The sequence below is a fragment of the Amblyraja radiata genome, chromosome 5 (assembly GCF_010909765.2).
Source record: "Amblyraja radiata isolate CabotCenter1 chromosome 5, sAmbRad1.1.pri, whole genome shotgun sequence".
Taxonomy (NCBI): domain Eukaryota; kingdom Metazoa; phylum Chordata; class Chondrichthyes; order Rajiformes; family Rajidae; genus Amblyraja; species Amblyraja radiata.
This window is the reverse complement of record NC_045960.1, coordinates 36,406,417-36,428,164: the sequence shown is the minus strand read 5'-3', so window position 1 is coordinate 36,428,164 and position 21,748 is coordinate 36,406,417. Positions and strand designations below refer to the sequence as shown.

Below are 21,748 nucleotides of genomic sequence, written 5' to 3'. Positions count from 1 at the left end.
AGTTTCGGGAATTTTAAGGCAAGCTGGTTGGTGATTGGATGCAACCCCCCTAGAGACAGCGTTTGATTGGCCGCCAAATAAATTTGTCAAATCTGTAACATAAATCGCTGGTCGGTGCGAACTCAGTGGACTATCTGGTTGTATCTCCAAACTAATCTGGTTGTATCTCCAAACTAATCTGGTTGTATCAACCAGACTATCTGGTGGTATCTCCAAACTAAACAGTATAACATGCAGGTACATTCATTTAAAATTAAATTCAGTGCTTATTTCACATGATTTCTCACTGTGTAAAGCTCAATATCTGACCAATTTCTGTTTAACACGTTTGGTCTGCCGTGAGCATTTTTCGTTGCATCTCCCCTTTTCCTAATCGGCCACAATTCAGATAATAGTCTACTTTCCTGTTTTTGCCACCAAAGTGGATTACCTCACATTTATCCACATTATACTGCATCTCCCATGCATTTGCCCACTCACCCAGCCTATCCAAGTCACCTTGCAGCCTCCTAGTTTAGAGGGGTTTAAACGGTTTAGAGATGTTTAGAGGGCTTCAGATGGGTTCAGGTGTGTTTACAATTGTTTAGAGGGGAATAGAGGGAAATAGGGGGGCTAGAGGAGTTTTAGAGGTGTCCCAAAGGGGTTTAGAGACGTTATAAGCCCCCCGTGAGAAATTGTATTTCTCTGAAATTGAAGATAGACATAAAGCTGGAGTAACTCTGCAGGACAGGCAGCGCAGCGACTTTAGAGAGAAGACCCTTCTTCAGACTAAACTGAACTCTCGTCGGTGAGATTAGTTGTGATTGTCTGAAGAAAGGTCTCGACCAGAAACGCAACCCTCTCCCCAGAGCCCTTGCGCGTCCCGTTGAGCCACCTTCAACTTCAGAGCCGAACAAAAAACACAGAGTGCTGGAGGAACTCAGCGGGCCAGGCGACTGCCTCACCCGCTGGGTTTCTCCAGCATTTTTGTCTACCGCAAAACGTCAATGATTCCGGGAATGCCGAGGCGACAGTGTGAGAGAGCTAGAGAGAGACGAGATGGGGAGCGGGAGAGGGAGAGAGCAAAACACAAAGAGACACAACGTGGGTCGGTAGGTGAATGACTAACCTGCACACCAGGAAGAAGCCCCTTCTCGCGCTCCGGGGCCCTCACTCATGATGGTGAGTTTAAAGAAATTCTCAACGTGTCATCGGTCTACATTACATCTACATGTAATTGTGTTTTAAACAAGTATTAATGACGCCGCGTGAATTTTATTCAAAGGAACACAACGTTATTAATACTTGTTCAAAACACAATAACATTTACTGAGGAAGGCGGATGGATGCATTGATGACATGATTGTATAACAACAAGTTAAGTACTTGCTGATAAGAAGTGCTAACAGTACTAGTTAACACATCGTTTGTGTCTGATGGCCGTGCAGCGGTTGTTATACACAAAGTTCCTATAGTGGAGCTCTGCTAGAAGATCTTTGGTTATACATGTTCGTTTAAAAAAAAAATCCGGATGGCGAATTAAAAAAAACTTTAGTTAACAAAGAGAATTCGTATATCCATACGAAGTACGGAACATTAGTGCGGGGCCCCCCAGGCGCGGGGCCCAATTGGGAGCAATCGGTCAAATCGGCTTAAAACCGGCCCTGCCCATCTTGTAGCTGGAGTTTCATTCAAAGGGACTTCTATTGAAAAGGAAAACTGGTCATTGAATCACATTGAGACTGAATGATGCTGCAGTCTTTTCTACTGAGCAAAAGTACACCATGTACTTTTGGAAGGAACTGCAGATGCTTGTTTGCACTGAAGATAGCCACAAGAAGACTCTTCTTTAGATTGCATTAGGGTTCTGAAGAAGGGTCTCCACTCAAAACGTCACCCATTCCTTCTATCCAGAGATGCTGCCTGTACTGCTGATATGTCCAAGTATTTTTTCTTGCTTTTAGCGGTATTTAATTAACTAACTAGACAATTGCTGCTAAAATTGTGAACAGAAAATGGTGAGAAACTGACAAAAGAAGAACTCTCTCAAATATTGGGATTGCTGCTAAAGGAGGGGGGAGGGAATGAAGGGTAAAGGGTATGTCACAGCATCCTCTCCCTAGAATGTCATTCTGATCCCTTTAATTGACTCACGGACCAGGAGAGGCCAATCCTCACCATTATTGGTAATAGCTGGGTCTAATTAGCTGATATTGGTTTGGCCACTTAAAACTTGTCAGCCTACTCCGTAGAAAACACAGACATTCTAGCCAGAGAAACAGAAGAGGAGGAGCATAGAAACTAGGTGTAGGAGTTGGTCAGTCGGTCCTTTGTGCCAGCACTGCCATTCAATATGATCATGGCTGATCATCCAGAATCAGTACCCCATTCCTGCTTTCTCCCCATATCTCTTGATTCCATTAGCCCTAAGACTTATATCTAACTCTCTCTTAAACATCCAATGAATTGGCCTGCACTGGCTTCTGTGGCAGATAATTCCACAGATTCACAACTCTCTGGGTGAAAAACGTTTTTCCTAATTTCAGTCCTAAATGGCCTACCCCTTATTCTAAAACTGTGAGCCCTGGTTCTGGACTGCTGCAATTTTCATTTTTTCCTGCATCTAGCATGTCCAATCCATTAAGAATTTTATGTTTCTATACGATTCCCTCTCATCTTTCTAAATTCCAGTGACTTTAAACAAAGTGGAGTGTCTGCTGCAGATTTGAGGAAGACTGAGCCACTGGGACAAGCCTGAGACAGCCAGTGCCATTGTGTGGTCAAGACTGAGATACTGGAAGAAACCCTAGACACCCAACATCGTTACTGAGGTGAACTGAGTGGCAGGGGCAAGCTTGAGATGCCAGGGCCTCTTCTACTCATAGACAATGAGCCCCCACAAACACGGAGGCAAAGACTAGCTGCCAGGGTAATGCAGAGACCGGCAGCGCTGCTTCTTCAAACCCAAAGCCTAGCCATCAGGAGGAAACCTGTACCGTCAGCTCCTCCTCTTGAGGCAAGGGTGAACTGCAGGAAAAAGCCTGAGATTGCCACATTGCCTCCTTTGGAGACCAGGACTAAGCTGCTGGGACAAATCCAAGATCGCCAGCGCCAGTACACGTGTGCTGTGATGGGGAGGGATGCTCAGTCCATGTGGTCCTGGACTTTCTTACAACTGTAAATAAAATGTAACATGTGAGTTCACCCTGTTGTGAGTGTTGGTGTGGTCACTGCTGAACCTGGCGTTGTCCCCGACGTCACACCTGGCACATTTCAACCGCTGTCCCTAAGGGACATATGGCCATTTTTTTTACCTTTTACATAACTATAGAAAGGTTTGTAGTCAGCTTGAATATTTATCGCTGAGGTGTTTAGCTGTCCATACAAAATTAAATGGAAGCTACAAATGCCTGGAAAAAAGGCATGAACTTTAAGGTAAATTTGGTCACCCACTCAAGAGAGTGGTGGAGAATGAACCTTGGTTAGATCTTCATCTGGAGTATTGTACTCATTTTTAAGCAGCAGATGGATAGAACAACCATCTATGAGATTGGTAAGAAAAATGCAGGATGCCCTTTCATGTTAAAAGTATTGTTCCATGTACACACAGCAAATAAATAGAATGATAGATGAATTCAAGGAATTATGTATGGGCAATGACAGATGCCTTTATTATTAACTATTCTCCTATAATGGTATAATAATGCATTCCTTAAACTAATTCACCATTTACACATTTTTAACTTTTATAAAACATTACTGGAGTTCCAACTAATGAATTATTTTTGTTTGTAATGGCAAAAACCATTTATGTACAACTCTTCATATAACAGAATTTTCTTCCGTATTTTTTGACTGTCAATGTTTTTCAGTTTAATATAATTTTCTGCTCAATATTTATTTTTAGGAAAGAAACAGCCAATATACACCCTAGTCCTCAAGAAAATGAGAGAAAAATTATGTGTGGTTAAACTAAGTCTAGAGGGAGAAAAAGAAAGATTTTATACAAATGCATAAAAATATGTACAAGCAGATTAAAGAACATACTGGAGGTGGAAAATAACCCTTGAGATCAATGTAGCAATGATTGGTTGAGCATAGGCCTACATCAAATAACCATGATTAGTAAAGGAAAACGGAAGCAAAAGCATGAGTGAAACTAAAAGGGAAACATTCAAAATAATGAACATTGAAAACAATCTAAAGACATTTTTCCATTGTTATTTATGTCAACTAAATTGAGTTGTTGCCAGTTTACAGAATATGATTTTAGAATCCATTACATTGTTGTGCAAATGCAGACAATTGGAAAACTAGCTATTTGACCCTTTTCTATTGTCAAGGCAGTAAAACTAAGCCAAATCAGTCAGCATGGATCCTCATGTGGACACTTGACACTTGACACAAATCTGACCCTAACAAAACATTTCCAAGCTAAATCAAAGAGGCCATATCAGACCCACAACATCATGAAAATTCAACAAAATATACATTCTTTGGTATCAATGAGGTTCTAAAGGCCGTGTGTGCCAGTGGTCATTAAACTAGCAACACTGTTCTCTAAAAGAAAGAGCCTCTACACAAATTTTTAAAAGAAACTAATAGTAATTTATTTTTTCATTTTCCAGGATATTGAAAGTCAGACTCCAATCCTATCCCCAATTATGTACGAATACAAACCAGTAACACTAGGCGTACGCCTGAGCTTAATGGTAGTGCAGGAAGGAACTGCAGATGGGGGCGGTGGGGGCGCTGCAATAGCGGCAGCCCTGTCAGCAGCACGTTAGTTTTTTTCAACTTTTTTTATTTTTTTAGTATGTTTTAAAGTATGTTTTTAATGTTTCTTTGTGTGTTTTGTGTGGGGGGTGGTGTGGGGGGGTGAGGGGGAAACCGCTTCGGTCGCCTCCTCCACGGAGAGGCGACTTTTTCCAGGTCGCCTCCCCCGTGGCCTAACAGCAAGGATCGGCGCGGCCTTTCCCGGAGACGCGCCCGGGGCTTCAGCGGCGGGCGCAGCGTGGACTCTCGGCGTGGAGCGGGTGAGCGCTCGCTGGAGGGGAGCGCTCCATTTTGCTGGCCCGCGGCAGCCAGCAGTCTGAAGCCGCGGTCTGCAGAGTTCCAGCTGGCGCGGCGTCTGCAGCCCGGGATCCCTCGTGGGGGACCCGGGGGAAGAAGCTCCATCGGCCGGCCCGTGGCCAACTTCTACCGCGGGCGCGGTGGCGACTTACCATCACCCCTGGAGGGGAGCTTCGACCGTCGGCCCTGGGGTCTGCGGTGCTTCTGGCTGCGGCGCGGCGGGGACTTTATATCTTCGGCCGCCGGCCTGCGGCCTACTCCAACTTAAAGCCGCGGTCTCCGGTGGGGAAGAGCCGACTCTGGACTTACCTGGACTTGTACCTTGTCCTTATACCATCTGGACGCCCACAGCAACGGCTGCGGAGGGTTGAGGTCCTGACCACGGGGGAAAATGGAGGAGGACTGGCCAAATTGTGTGCCTTCCACCACAGTGATGAATGCTGTGGTGGATGTTTGTGTTCAATTTTTATTGTGTTTTTGTGTGTGTTCTTTATAATTGTACCGCTGCTGACATATTCATTTCACTTGCACTTATGTGCAATGTGACAAATAAACCGTATTGTATTGTAGATGGTGGTTTACACTGAAGATAGACACAAAAAGCTGGAGTAACTCATTAGGTCAGGCAGCATCTGTGGAGCGAAGGAATTGGTGACATTAAGGGTCAAGGCCTTATTTCAGACTCAAGAAATCTGAAGAAGTCTCTTGAGCCCGAAACATCACCAACTCATTTTCTCCAGAGATGCTGCCTGACCCGCTGAGTTACTCCCGCAATTTGTGTCTATCTTTAATGCTAGTGCACATGAGTGTCTGTTAATGGGTGTGCAGGTCTGATTCACCATGGTCAGCTGAAAGATGTCTATCTATATTACTAAAAGTCTGATCTTGACCACTTCCTGTTGTTCTGTATATTGATTTTAGAAAACACACTGCTACCTACAGCTGTGATTTTTGGCCATCTTACTCAGAGTCCCCCTCCGCTGCGCAGGACAAGAGGATTTTTCCCATCGATGAAAAATAAGAGTTATTCGTGTTTAAAAAATGTTGAGATTCTCTCTCCTGAAGGCCACGCCCCTTCCGGAGGTACTATAAAACCCGGAGGTGTTGAGTACCTCAGTCAGTCTCTGCTAGATGGGGGAAGCAAGAGGGTCATGTCTCTCAGTCTGAGCTGTGAATAACACTGAACGCATGTCTACAAACTGTGAATGTGGTTTTACTGACCTTGAGTGCCCTTAATATGGTTTGGAAATGAAAATGTGGTTGGTTTGAAATAAAGCTCAGCAAATGGTTGGTGGTAGTTGGTTTGAAATAAAGCTCAGCAAATGGTTGGTGGTGGTTGGTTTGAAATAAAGCACAGCAAATGGTTGGTGGTGGTTGGTTTGAAATAAAGCACAGCAAATGGTTGGTGGTGGTTGGTTTGAAATAATGCACAGCAAATGGTTGGTGGTGGTTGGTTTGAAATAAAGCACAGCAAATGGTTGGTGGTCTAAATTTGACAACTTCCTGTTTGCACTGTATATTGATTTTAGATAAAACGCTACCACTTACGGCTGTGATTTTTGGCCATCTAACTCAGTGTGCCACCGCTCATCAGGTCCAAAGGATTCTTCCCATCAATGAAAAATAAAAGTGTTATTAGTGTTTAAAAATGTTGAGAATCTCTCCCCTGTCAATCACGCCATGAGTGGAAGGGGGGAGGGATTATAAAACCCGGAAGTGTGGGTGTGGCTCAGTCTCTGCAAGTTGGGGGAGGGAGAGATCATGACTCTGTCTGAGCTGTGAATCAACTGAACACACTGAATGTCTACTGAACTGTGAGCGTGGTGTTTTGTGTGGTTTTATGGTGGTTTCACCCAGGTTGAAATGGTATGAAACTGCATTTGAATGTGGTGGCCTTGCATCCAGCATGAAATGGTATGAAACTGCATGTGAATTTGGTGGCCTTGCACCCTGCATGAAGTGGTATGAAACTGCACTTGAGTTTGGTGGCCTTGCACCCTGCTTGAAGTGGCATGAAACTGCACTTGCATTTGGTGGCCTTGCACCCTGCTTGAAGTGGCAAGAAACTGCACTTGAATTTGATGGCCTTGCACCCTGCATGAAACTGCACTTGAATTTGGTGGCCTTGCACCCTGCTTGGTGACATGAAACTGCGCTTGAATTTGGTGGTCTTGCACCCAGCTTGAAGTGGCGTGAAACTGCACTTTAATTTGGTGGCCTTGCAGCCTGCTTGAAGTGGCGTGAAACTGCACTTGAATTTGGTGGCCTTGCACCCTGCTTGAAGTGGCATGAAACTGTACTTGAATTTGGTGGCCTTGCAGCCTGCTTGAAGTGGCGTGAAACTGCACTTGAATTTGGTGGCCTTGCACCCTGCTTGAAGTGGCATGAAACTGCACTTGAGTTTGGTGGCCTTGCACCCTGCTTGAAATGGCATGAAACTGCACTTGAATCTGGTGGCCTTGCACCCAGCTTGAAGTGGCATGAAACTGCACGAATTTGGTGGCCTTGCACCCTGCTTGAAGTGGCATGAAACTGCACTTGAATTTGGTGGCCTTGCACCCTGCTTGAAGTGGCATGAAACTGCACTTGAGTTTGGTGGCCTTGCACCCTGCTTGAAGTGGTAGGAAACTGCACTTGAATTTGGTGGCCTTGCACCCTGCTTGAAGTGGCATGAAACTGCACTTGAGTTTGGTGGCCTTGCACCCTGCTTGAAGTGGTAGGAAACTGCACTTGAATTTCGTGGCCTTGCACCCTGCTTGGAATTTCAAGGAATAGCCGTGAGTTAACTGCCAGCCCACCGGCCGTGAGTGAGCTGCCAGCACATCAGGCTTGAGTGAGTGAGCTGCCACCCCAAGAATCCATTTGGCCCACAATGTCCATTCTAGCCCTCTGGAAACCAGTCCCATCAGCCCACAACACACATACTAGTGCTCCAGAAAGCCCCCCTCCCCCACTGGCCACCAATATTGGAATTGGTGGAGAGATGGAATATTGCGTTGGGGGACCAGCCCTCCCGGGTCCCACTTAGTCTAGTTAATTCATTATTAACATCGTCTTTCGTGTGAGATGTTAAAATTAAATCATTTTTACCTGTTCAGGCTGATTTTCAAGATTTATTGGTGCCTTGGCCAATATTCCTGCAGAATAATAATGTACTCACTTATCTAATTGAGAAGAGAGTCCTTCACCGAGGTTGAACTGTACTTGCCAGGCTGACCATCTGCTTTACATCTAAGTCAACCTAAAGAATAAATGTGCAAAACTACAGCTTGCCCTTCTTCATGTGTGCAGTCATAATATAAACATGGGCAATCCTCAGATAGAATAATGTCCATCTCATTCAAATCAGTGATATATTTAATCTCAGAGTGACTCTGAACTGTAAACACGCTACAAGATCCATATTGTGTATAAACTCAAGAGATGAATAGATTGTGCAGATGCACAGAGTCTCTTGCCCAGAGTAGGTGAATTGAGGACCAGAGGACATAGGTTTAAGGTGAAGGGGAAAGTATTTAATGGGCATCTGAGAGGTAGATTTGTCCACACAAAGGGTGGTGGATGTATGGAACAAGCTGCCAGAGGAGGTAGTTGAGGCAGGGACTGTCCCAACATTTAAGAAGCAGTTAGACAGGTACATGGAAATGACAGGTTTGGAGGGATATGGACCAAACGCGGGCAGGTGGGACTAGTTCAGCTGGGACATGTTGGCCGGTGCGGGCAAGTTGGGCCGAAGGGCTTGTTACCACACTGTATCACTCTATGACAGGATAATTATGTTAGTGTCTGAAGCAACATAATCAAATCAAACCGTAACATATTAGTCCTGATGCAGGGTTTTGAAGTAAAACATCAACCATTCCTTTCCTCCCATAGGTGCTTTTTGACCAGCTAATTTCCTCCGGCAAACTGCTTGCTGCTCCATTGTACCCTAATTGATTGTCAAGAGGCAATGTGATGAAATGAGATAGTACCACACTGCCTGTGGCTACATCAAAAAACAGACCTCACGGAGGCATTTACTCTGTTTGGGAATATTAGCCAAAACAGTTCAGCATATTGTATTGTATTGTATTGTATTTTATTTTAATGACCACACAGCTCGGTACAGGTTCCAACATTTCATCAAACATTAAACTTGTAACATATACATACAAACAGACACATTTCATAATACATAAGGGCCATGCTTATTCGTATTTCCTCACCGTAGAGTTTAAAAAGTTAATTGCAGTGGGAATGAAACTGTTTTTGAAGCGGTTTGTTTTGGAGGCAATTGACCTGTAACGCCTCCCAGAGGGCAGTAGCTGAAAGGCATAGTGTGCAGGGTGAGTGGGGTCAGAGATGATCTTGCGGGCTTTGTGAAGTGTCCGTTTGTGGTAAAGTGATTCAAGGGATGGTAGGGGTAAGCCAATAATTTTGGATGCTCTGTTTATGATGCGCTGTAATTTCTTCCGGGAGAGTGAGTCGAGACTGCCGAACCAGACTGTGATGGATGAAGTGAGGATGCTTTCGATGATGGCTGTATAGAAGCGGAGCATGAGATGAGACCTTACTCTGAACTTCCTTAGATGTCGGAGATGGAAAAGTCTTTGCTGGGCTTTTCCATAGATGTAGTCTGCGTTTGTCCTCCATTTGAGGTTGTTGCTGATGTGGGTTCCAAGGAGTTTGAAAGTGTCAGTGATGAAGATGGATTCACCTTTAATGAGCACAGGAGTTTTGGGGGATGGCTGATGATGAGTTCTTTTGTTTTTGATGAGTTGAGTAAGAGATCATGGTCTGTGCACCAGGTCACTGCTTGGTTGACCTGTGCACGGTATTCAGTTTCTTGGTTGTTGGTGATGAATCCTATATTCCTGAATCCAATATGCAGACTATGCATTTACCAGTTTATAATAGAAGTATCTATATATCTTGGTGGATATGAAAAGATCTCACTGATATTTATGGGACAGGTTCATGAGTGCTTTCATACCATGTTCATTTTTGCTCATCATGGCACAAGAATGCACGTTTGATGAGAAGGTGTCTCGCCAATAAGTCAGAAATTCTGCTATTGCAAGTGAAAGAGGACACGAGGAACCACGTAATAAAGAAATGATTCATATCTTCCGTTTTGGCTTGCAATTTTATCTCATAAAGCTAATTATTACAAACACAGGCAGAAAATTAGTTAAATATTGAAGGATCATACATTTCCTTTGATTTTTCCCATATTGAGATTTCTATGCCTGTGTAGCAATAGTACATTTTCTTAACATTGCTTTTTCAAAAGAGTACATTGGTATCATAGTTAAACATATTGGAGTAGGCGTAGGACCGAGCGGATAATCAGATGTTGGTACTTATCTTTCGTATAAACATCACTAAAACACACAGCTGGGTTTGTAAATTCAGCAGTTTGTGTGATATATCAAACCGACAATCTGAGTGCATTGACAGGACGTGATAATATTTTATCCTATTGTTTTGTCATTCTAAACATTAATTTCCTCTGTCATGTGGTAGTTCAGTCTGTACCAAATATAAAATGCACTGCTTTTACGCACTAATCCAACAGCACTTTGCTGCGACCTCCACCTTGAAGAAGGAGCATGGAAACACCACTGAGAATGTTACCGGACTGGAGAGCTTGAATCATAAGGTGAGGCAGGATAGGCTTGGACAATTTAGGTTAAGGTTAACCCCCTAGATTAAGATTATGGTTAACATAGGACTCTATAGAGGTATACAAAATCATGAGGGGGCATAGATAAGGTCAATGGTTACAGTCTTTTTTCCTTGGGCAGATGAGTCTAAAACTAGAAGGCAGAGATTCAAGATGAGGGAGGAAAGATTTCAAGGGGACCTGAGGAACATTTTTACACAGAGGATGGTGGGTATATGGAGTGAGCTACCAAAGAAAGCTGTAGAGGTTGGTACAATTATAATTAAAAGACATTGCAATAAGTACAAGAATATGAAAGGTTTTGAAGGATGTGTGCCAACTGCAAGGAAATGGGACGAGCTCAGATAGACATCTTGTTCGATGATGATCGGCGTGGACTCGGTGGGCTGATGGGCCTGCTTCCACGCTGTACCTTTCAATCAATGTTCCAAGAAAGCACTTCATCGCCAGCTTATGACAGATATAGACATGTTGTGGATAAACATTCCAAACATAAACAAAAAAAAGAAACAGCATGTAAACCATGCTTTCATCAATCTCAATTGTTTACATAACCACTTTAAAACCATGCTGTATCACAATGACTGAAAACGTAAATAAATAATCAGTAGCCACAAAAAATTAGCCAGAACCCAATCATTTCGGGTTTGAAGTGTAAACATACAGTGAAACATCAATGGAAAAAGGAACTGAACAGGACAGAGCAACCTTCAAATTGGAGTCAATCCTTGAACAGCGTCTGCTTTGATCTGTCGTTTTCACATCTTACCTTTCCATATCTTTCGTTTCCCTCTCCCCTGACTCTCAGTCTGAAGATGGGTTTCGGCCCAAAACATCACCTCTGCCTGACCCGCTGAGTTACTCCAGCATTTTGTGTCTATCTTCAAATAACATAGTGGTCTTTGGAGAAAGGGAAACGCTTTTTAACGAAAGGTGCACAGTTTAATGATGGGAAAAGCGAATGAATGGATCGATGTCAACGCAGTACCAACACCACCCTCTCATCCCAACTCCTTCACCACACAGGTGTAATTTATGTCGGCAAACGGCTGGCTGGGTGGAGGGGCTCCCTCCCCTTTAAACCGGGGTGAGTAGGGGGTTAGTGACGTGTGGGCTGAGCGAGGGGAGAAATCAGATTAAACCCCCCGAACCCACCGCCATTTTATTAAAAACCCTCCTCCGAGGACAGGAGCGACCGGGAGCGGTTCCCTCACTCACCCACTCACCCACCCACCCACCCACTCACTCACTCACTCACACACTCACTCACTCACTCACACACACGCCCGGCGGCGGCGGGAGGAGGAGGGGGCGGTGAGGGCTCCGTCTTTACCGCGGCGGCGGCGAGGCCGGGGCGGGAGGACAGAGAGCGCCGGCACCGGCCGTTAGATCCGCCAGGGAGGTGGGAGGAGCAGGCGGAGAGGGAGAGGGATGGGTGGGGGGGGAGGAGGTGGGGGAATAACAACCGGTTATAAAAATATACGGCGCCACCTTACCTCTGACTAATTCCCCTCATCCCGGACTGTCCCCTGCTCTAGCCCCCCCTCACCCGACTCTTGCCGCTCGCCTTTTCAGCCACAGTGGGCCGTATCCCCTCCCTGACCCCCATCACCCCTCCTTCCATGTCCACCCATGCCCACCCCCTGTCCCTCCCACCTACGCTGCCTCCTCCTCCCTGACCCCCATCACCCCCGTTCCATGTCCACCCCGCCTCCCCCCACACCATCCCTGACCCCATCACCCCCATCCATGCCCTCCCCCACACCCCACCCATGCCCACTCCCTGCCTCCTCACACCATCCCTGACCCCATCACCCCCATCCATGCCCTCCACCACACCCCATCCATGCCCACCCCCTGCCTCCTCACACCATCCCTGACCCCATCACCCCCATCCATGCCCACCCCCACAGCCCATCCATGCCCACCCCCTGCCTCCCCACACCATCCCTGACCCCCATCTATGCCCACCCCCTGCCACCCCCACACCCCATCCCTCCCTCTCTCCACCACCCACCCCTCGTCATCCCCACCAAGCCTGCACAACCCCCACCACCCCTAATCCCTGCACCATCCATGCCCATCACCCATGCCTCCTCCACCCCCACCCACACCTGCCCCCCACCCCTATCTCTGCCCCCCTAATCTCTCTCCCCTTTAATCTCTCACCCCATCTCTCTCCCTCCTCCCCCCCCCCCCAATATCTCCCCCCCCCCCATTCTCTCTCTCCCCCATCTCTCTTCCCACCCCATCTCCCTAACCCCCCACATGTCCCCACCCACCCCTAAATACCCCGCCCGCCTCCCAGGTGTGTGCGGCAATGCCCCGCCCGTCCAACGACACGCCGCCGCTGCCGCCGCCACTCTCCCTCTGCCTCCCTCCCTCCCTCCCTTTCTCCAGGACTGGGCTGGGCTTTCTTTTTTTGACAGGCGACGAGCGGCTGATTTTTTTTAAAATTCTGCCTTCTCTCTCTTTCTCTCTAGGGTTTTTTTTGTTTCCGCTTTCTCTCTACATTTTCTCCTTCAGTGGCATTCACCACTCTTTATTTTACATACATACGCATAAATTATTAATTGCTCGGTGAGAGGAGGGGGAAGGAAGAAGATTAATACCGAGAGAAAATGTCGGGCCAGACGATCACGGACCGTATCGCGGCGGCCCAGTACAGTGTGACCGGCTCGGCCGTGGCCAGAGCTGTCTGCAAAGCCACAACCCACGAGGTGATGGGACCCAAGAAGAAGCACCTGGACTGTAAGAGACTTCACCTTCTTATCTTGTTCTGACACCCCCCCCCCAGTTTTGCCGAGCCCTTCATTCTATATCCATATTTCTCGCAGGCGATGTATTTCCATGCATTCACCTTATTTAAAAAAAAAACTGATCCAGTTAATAATATGCATTTAAAAAATACCAGAATGTGGTTGTTGTTTCTAGATTTGTGCAATTAATTCCGTTAACATGTTTCTCTATTTCGCACCTATTCCTGGCATTCATGAATGCCGTTTGATGGTGCTGTTATTTATCCCATTATTGCACTAGTATTCTGGCTTATTTCTCCATTCTCTCATCGTTCCTCCTTCCCTCACCGTGGGATTGCTGCTGGTTGCAATGGAGTCTCTTGCTTGGGGAGGGGGGGAAAGGGGTTGTATTCACTGCTCTCGAAACAAGGCAACGGCAGCGATAATGTAGCACCGCTGCCAGAAGTATAATAAATATTTTACTAGCAGAATTGTTCAGGGACTCTTGTTTAATTTTTTAAACATTGTAAATAAAAAAGAATGCGGTGTTTTTAATTTGATATGCTGAGCAAAGGGTGATATTGCAGGTAAATGTGTCCGTCATCTGAATGAAAGCAGAATTTGGCCTGCAGTCCTTCAGTTTACTCGAGTATTTTGTGAGCGCATACCTATTTAAGATGCTTGCATTTTCTCTAGTATTGAAAATAGCATTGAAAAAAAAGCATAAATGCTCGATCCTAATATTGGTTGTAGGATAAAGAACTGTGAATATTTTGACGTATCGGCACTTTTCTGAGGGAAGGATTAAGGGCGGATTCAAAATGATTTCTTAAAACCTACATATAGGCTGGGTCTGAATGGTGCAGTTTACTGAACATCAATGATTCTGATGTGGCAGTGATCCTACCCCGCCGCCACTCCCCCTCTTTTTGCATTGTTAATCCTTCTGGACATAGCTATTAAATGCTTTTTGACTGCAAAATCAGTGTTAAATCATGCCACTGACTAATATTATGAAGCTTTTCTTAAAAGAACAAACGATATATAATAGTTCTGTAACATTACAATTTTCTAATACTACATAAGACTACTTCAGCAGCTACACTTGACTGGAGGAAGAAGTGATTATGAATTTCAAACAATTTTATTGTTTGCATTGAACTGAAATAATGCAATGTCAACATTCAGCAGTACTGTACATTGGGAAACTTCCTTCAGGACTCAATGCTGTCACATAAAGTGAAAACTAAATTTTCCCAGTTTATTATTATTTAATAATGACATTGAATTCTCATTATTAAAAATTACAGTTTAAAAAAAATCAGTCAGGTGTTTTAACTTAATTTTATCATCAGCCAATTTTTAAATGCTGACTTTTGAATTTGTTATTTACATTAAGGTTGGAGAGTCCATAAATTTCCTGATTTTTTGTAAATTTAATACGATTCTAGGGCCACTATCTGCTCTCTCAATTTGGAAAAGGAAGCCTAGCAGGCATTTAAGAATGTGTAAATTAAGTATGCACGAGGACAGGGTATTAACCATAAGAAGTCAGACAGACTTGGATAATTTTCTCTTGAACACTAGGGGCTCAGGGGAGATGTGATAATAAAAGTATATAAAATTGTGAGAGGCATAGATATGGTAGATAGTTAAAACCTTTTTCCAAGGGTGGGAATGTCAAAGACTAAAGGGCATAGCTTTAAGGTGACAAGGGCAAAGTTTATAAAAGATGCGTTGGGCAATTTTACTTTACACAGAAGGTAGTGGTTGCCTGGAACGTGCTGCCAAGGGTGGCGGTGGCGGCATGTATGACAGTGGTATTTGAGGCTTTTAGATCGGCATGTGGATTTGGGAGAATGGATCATGCGCAGGCAGATGCAATTAGTTTATCTGGCATCATATTTGGCACAGCCATTGTGAGCTTAAGGGCCTGTTCTTGTGCTGTGCTTTTCTCTATTCTATGAGATGGCCAAGTAGTCACCCAGTCCGCATTGCTATCAAAGATATGGTTGATACTTGATCACAACCTTTTTTTTTGTCTAGCTCCTTTTAATCTAGAAATATGGCAGAATGAGCTGAAGGGAGGCAATGAACTATGTCTGATTCTATGTCACATTCCTAGAGTTCCATACTGTGAAATCATTCACAATTTGTGACATGAATGTTTTCAGCAAGTTCCCTCATTGTATGTGTAGTTTTTTTTCATTTTTGAAACAAGAGACTGCAGATGCTGGATTTTGACCCAAAAATCAAACTACTGGCAGAGCTCAGCAGGTCAGATGGCATCACTAGAGGAAAAGGAATGATGCATTACTGATGCAGGATGTTGATTGAAAACATTGCTCACCTCTTTGCCCACCAAGTGTGCTACTTAACCCACTCAATTCTTCCAGCGATTTGTATTTTTGGTCCAGCTTTTCATTTGGCTTTATTGTTGTGTGGAGGCAAGAAGCCGCTCGGGCCACTGAGTCTATGTTGGCCCAGACATATTCCAACACTTATTTCCCTTTAAACTGTTATCACTTGCATATCCATCAACACTCTCTTGATTCCCCTATATCCTATCTAGACTTTTTCAGTAATGAATCACTACTAATACATAATGGGATGTGGAAGGAAATTCACACACCAAGAAAAGCTTTGTAGTCACGAGGAAAACATGCAAAAAGAAAATTGGAGGTTGTTGTCAGAAATTTTAACTATCATGTCTTTGTGCATGGGTGATCTTGTCTCAAATTGTATTTTATTTTTGAGGAAGCCGCTAAGAAGTTAGATGAGGGCAGGGTGGTAGATGTTGTCTAAAGGGACTTCAGCAAGGCCTTTGGGAACCTGGGAGAGCTAGCTATTTGGATACATAATTGACTTGATTTTAGGATACAGTGTGATGGTTAAATGTTATTTATTGAATTGAAGCCTGTGACTAGTAATGTGCCTCTAATGGGTGCTGGGCTCCTTGTCATCATAAGTTCAAAGGAGCAGAATTCGGCTATTTGCCCCATCAAGTCTCTTCCACCATTCACTCATGGCTGAGCTATCTTTCCTTCTTAACTCCATTCTCCTGCCTTTTCGCCATCACCCCATAAATCCGTACTAATCAAGAATCTATTTCTCTCTGCCTTAAAAATATCCATTGACTTGACCTCCACAATGTTCTGTGGCAATGAATTGACACAGAATCACCATCCTCTGACTAAAGACATTCCTCCTCGTCTCTTTCCTAAAGGAACGACCTTTAATTCTGAGCATATGACCTCTGGCCCCAGACTCTCCCACTAGTGGAAATATCCTCTCCACATCCACTCTTTCCGGGCCTTTCACTATTCGGTAATGTTCAATGAGACTCCCCTCATCCTTCTAAACTCCAACAAGTAGAGCCCCAGTGCCATCAAACGCTCTTCATATGTTAACCCACTCATTCCTGGGATCATTCTCATAAACCTCCTCTGGACCCGTGTCAGCACATCCTTCCTCAGATATGGGGCCCAAAATTGCTCACAATACCTCAAATGCAGTCTGACCAGAACCTTATAAAGCTTCAGCATTACATCCTTGTTTTTGTATTCTCGTCCTCTCGAAATAAATGCTAGTGTTTGCCTTCATTTCTACTGATTTGACATGTAAATAAACGTTTTGGGAATCCTGCACCAGCACCCCCAGTTCCTTTGCACCTCCAATTTTGAATTCTCTCCCCATTTAGGAAATAGTCTACACCTTTATTCCTAGTACCAAAATGCATGACTCCACACTTTGCTACGCATTTGTCATTGAATTTAGTTGAAAGTTGATTGATTGAAAGATGTAGCGTGGAAACAAGCCCTTCTGCCCACGGAGAGTGCACGCTAACCATTGATCGCCCGTTCATCCTATGATATGCTGCTTTCGTATCCACTCCCCACACACTCGGCAATTTACAGAAGTCAATTAATCTACAAACCTGCACATCTTTGAGTAATAGGAGGAAAACGGAGGACACCTAACAGAGAGAACGTGCAAACTTCAGAGGTAGTCGCTCTGCCATCTGTGCCACTGTGCCACCCTGTACAAGGCACAGTTGTTAGGTTTGCAGATGGCAATAAAAATGCATTCTGAATTTCGATTTTGCAGGTTCAGAGAAGTTGTTCAAGTCACTGTTATTTAACATGTTAAAAAATGACGGATTAATAATATTTAACTTTTCAAATAATTGCCAACTGCAAAGATTTGAAGTTCCAAACAAATTAATTTGTTAATATTATTTGCAAAGACAGCAGCAGCTATAGTCATAGAATCATAGAACATGGAAAGAGGCCCTTCAGCCCCACTGGTCCATGCCAATCTAGGTGTCCAGTTAAGCTTGTCCCACTTGTCCACGTTTGATCCATGTCCCTCATAAATCTTTCCTATCCATGTAGTTGTTGAAATGTCTATTAAATGTTATTATTGTACCTGCTTCAACTACTTTGTCTGGCAGCTCTTTCCACATATGTATCAATCACCCTCTGTGAACAAGTTGCCGCTTGGTTTCCTATTAAATCTTTTTCCCCTCCCCACTAGTTCCTCTCGGCCCCTCAAGATTTTACACAACTCTATAATATCACTCTCAGTCTCCTCAGCACCAAGGAATCAAGTTCTACCCTGCCCACCTCTCTCTATAAATGCAGCTCCTCGATACCTGGCAACACACTCATAAATCTCTTCTACACTTTTTCGAGATTAAAGGGATTTTTCCTAGAGTAGGGTGACCAAAACTGAATGCAGTATTCCAAGTTAGCTTCACCAATGTCATGTACAACTACAACATAACATCCCAACTTCTATACATGCCTTGTTATAGAAATATTCTGCAATGTTTTAATAGAACGTTTGCATTGAGTTTCCAGGGCATACATGCAATTTCATAGCCTATACTGAGTAACGTTAAGATAAAATGCAACCAACAGCTTTGTGGGTTTGTAAGCAGATTTCTTTAAAATTATCAGAGATTTATGATTTTTTAATTTGAATTTAAAGTTTTGCTTGGACAAGTTTTACTAGCCAAAAAATCATGTTGTGAACTGTTGTGTTTAAGTATCATCTCAAAATAAATGCTGTTGTTCATATTTTAAAGATTATTATGACTGTTTGTTATTATGACTATAACCACCATTATGATTGTGGTATTTGTGCTTCTGGTTATTCCATAGCATTTAAAAAATAAAAAAGTAGGAATGAATAATCAAGTGGTCACAATAATTGTCCTCTTTACTTATTCTCCAATAAATATTATTTTTGCAGAGCAAAAATTGTGTAAAGTCTGCACACATTAGAAATGGCTAGTTTAATAGTAATGCAGAATGTTGCATAAAAAATAATATGAAGACAATCTGTGTGAAAAGCTAACTTGAATTCAAATTGTGCATGGATTGAGAAGAACTGTAGTTAGTGTTTCAACCTTTTTTCAATGGTAAAAATTGATAAAAGTTAGTCGTAGAACTATACAGCACAGAAACAGGCCCTTCAGCCCAACTCGCTCATGCGACCAAAACTCCCCATCTACACTAGTCCTACCTGCCTGTATTTGGCCCATATCCCTCTAAAGTGTTCCTATCCATGTACCTGTCCAAATGTCTTTTAAATGTTGATATAGCACCTGCCTCAACCACCTCCTCTGGCAGCTCGATCCATACTTCCACCACATTCTGTGTGGGGGAACAGATCGCTCCTCTGGTTCCTATTAAATCTTTCGGGTCTCACTTTAAACCTATGTCAACATGGTTCTTGATTTCTCTCCTCTGGATAAAAGACTGTGCGTCTATCGTATCTATTCCCCAATCATCTCAAAATCACCCTTCCATCCTACCTGAATGGGTTCCTTAATAAGGTCATAAGTGACAGGAGCAAAATTAGGCCGTTCAGCCCATCAACTCTACTCTGCCATTCAATCATGGCTGATCTATCTCTCCTTCCTAACCCCATTCTTCTGCCTTCCCCCCATAACCCCTGACACCCGAACTAATCAAGAATCAACCTATCACTACCTTAAAAACATCAATTGATGGCCTCCACAGCCTGCTGTGGCAAAGAATTCCACAGGTTCACCACCCACTGACTATAGAAATTCATCCTCATCTCTTTCTTAAAGGAACGTCCTTTGTCCTTTGTTATGACCTCTAGTCCTAGACTCTCCCACCAGTGGAAACATCCATTCCACATCTACTCTATCCAAGCCTTTCACTATTCGGTACGTTTCAATGATGTCCCCCCACTCATTGTTCTAAACTCAATCGAGTATAGGCCCGGTGCTGTCAACTGCTCATCATATTCACTTTTTCCTGGGATTATTCTTGTAAACCTCCTCTGAACCCTCTCCAGAGCCAGCACATCCTTCCTCAGATATGTTGCCCAAAATTGCTCATAGTAGTCCTAATGAGGCCTGACCAGCACCTTATAGAGCCTCGGCATTACATCCCTGTTTTTGTATTCTAGCCCTCTTGAAATAAATACTAATAAGCATTGAGTAATTATTGATTCCGTAAACCTCTAGTTTAGAGATACAGCACGGAAACAAGCTCTTATGCCCGCCGAGTTCTACTGACCAGCGATCCATGCACATCAACATTATCCTACACATACTAGGGACAATTTACACTAATACCAAGCCAATAAACCTACAAACCTGTACGTCTTTGGAGTGTGTGAGGAAACTGAAGATCTTGGAGAAAACCCTTGTGGTCATGGGGAGAACGTACAAACCCTGTACAGATAGCATCCGTAGTCAGGATCGAACCCGGGTCTCCAGCGCTGTAAGGCAACAACCCTACCGCTGTGCCAACGTACTGTTTATATAAAAAAAAGTATTCCAAAATTAATATCATCTTCCTCCCTCCTTCATTTTCCATTTTAATTTTGCTTCTTATAACATCAAATTTCAATGTGTGTTTAGCCTTCTGTTTTGGTTTTGCACTTGGTTGCTGAATCGTTACTTGGTCAGTACTCTTTGGAGATCACAAGAATGAGAGGTGACCCTTTTCAAAAAAGATCGTAAGGGATTTAGTCAGGGTAGATGTTGAGATGTTTAGTGGAAATATCACAAACAAGGTGACAGAGTTGTAAAATAAAGGGTTGCTCATTTAAAAACTGAGGTATGTGGACATTTTGTCTCTGAGGGTAGTGAAACTATAGAATCTTATGCCCTGGACATTATTGGAGACCAGATCATCAAATGTATTTTAAGTGCGGTCAGATAACGTTTGAAAGATTGAGGAATTCGGGGCCATGAGGAACTGGCACAGAAGAGGAACTGAGGCTAGCATACGTCAGCCATGAAATTAAATGGTGGAGCAGTCTTGAGTGGCCTGTTGATCTACTACTGCTTCTATTTTCTTGTATTTCTGTGGTCATGTCAACATTTCCAGGGCATTAATTTTAGTGTCATGGCACTGATGTTTGTACATGCAGATCATTATTTGTTCATGTACCAATCTGTAATCTGAAATATTTCTCCAGGATGAATCAACTTTGCTGTTACTTTAATGGCATTCAAATGAGTTTGACCTGCTAGGTCAAAACATAAAACCTACAGAAAACTATTGTGACAAATGTTTTAATTTATTTCTTTGTGATGCAGAGAGATTGAAGCATCTTGACATGTACAGTGGCATTTAATTCTAGGAATAACTAATAAGCTACTGTGCATGATTTGGTTCTTTCCTGATCTTGCATCTGGTATCTTCCTCTCTTGGAACACCAGCATCGCTTAATTGATTTTTACAAGGTCACACTACTATAGGAGTAGAATTAAGCCAGATTAACTACCCTCTGACTAAAGAAGTTCCTCCTCACATCCTTTCCAAAAGAGCACCCTTTAATTCTGAGGCTATGACCTCTGGTCCTAGACTCTCTCACTAGTGGAAACATCCTTTCCACATCCACTCATTATTCTGTAGCTTTCAATGAGGTTCTCCCTCAACCTTCTAAACTCCAGTGAGTATAAGCCCAATGCTGTCAAATGTTCATCATATGCTAACCTCATTCATGGAATCATTCTTGTAAACCTCCTCTGGACTCTCTCCAGAGCCAGCACATCCTTCCTCAGATATGAGGCCCAAATTTGCTCTCTGTACTCTAAATGTGGCCTGACCTGCGCTTTACAGAGAGCCTCCATTAACAATTATTGTTGACATCCAGATGGGTCGCCCCTCTGCAAATACTCAATGACCATGCTGTAGTTAAGTAACCTCTCCACTACCAACTTTTGTCACAAGTGGGGTTTTTTCTACCATCAACAGCTTGTAACCAATCTTGCTGTCTCCACTGGAAAGCTCAGGAA

The 21,748-nt window shown here is 43.6% G+C and overlaps 1 protein-coding gene across 18 annotated transcripts in view; it reads left to right on the top strand.

The window, feature by feature from the left end:
- Positions 1-13,103: 13,103 nt before the first annotated feature.
- snap91 (synaptosome associated protein 91) overlaps positions 13,104-21,748 on the top strand; it is a 153,710-nt gene continuing 145,065 nt past the window's right edge. For 6 of the 18 annotated variants that reach the window (XM_033021011.1, XM_033021012.1, XM_033021009.1 and 3 more), the window contains exon 1: positions 13,104-13,471. In XM_033021011.1, coding sequence (XP_032876902.1) covers positions 13,342-13,471 — 130 coding nt within the window. In that variant the 5' untranslated portion in view covers positions 13,104-13,341. The remainder of the gene's footprint in view (positions 13,472-21,748) is intronic. The other 12 variants (XM_033021015.1, XM_033021014.1, XM_033021018.1 and 9 more) reach the window with 5 other exon arrangements.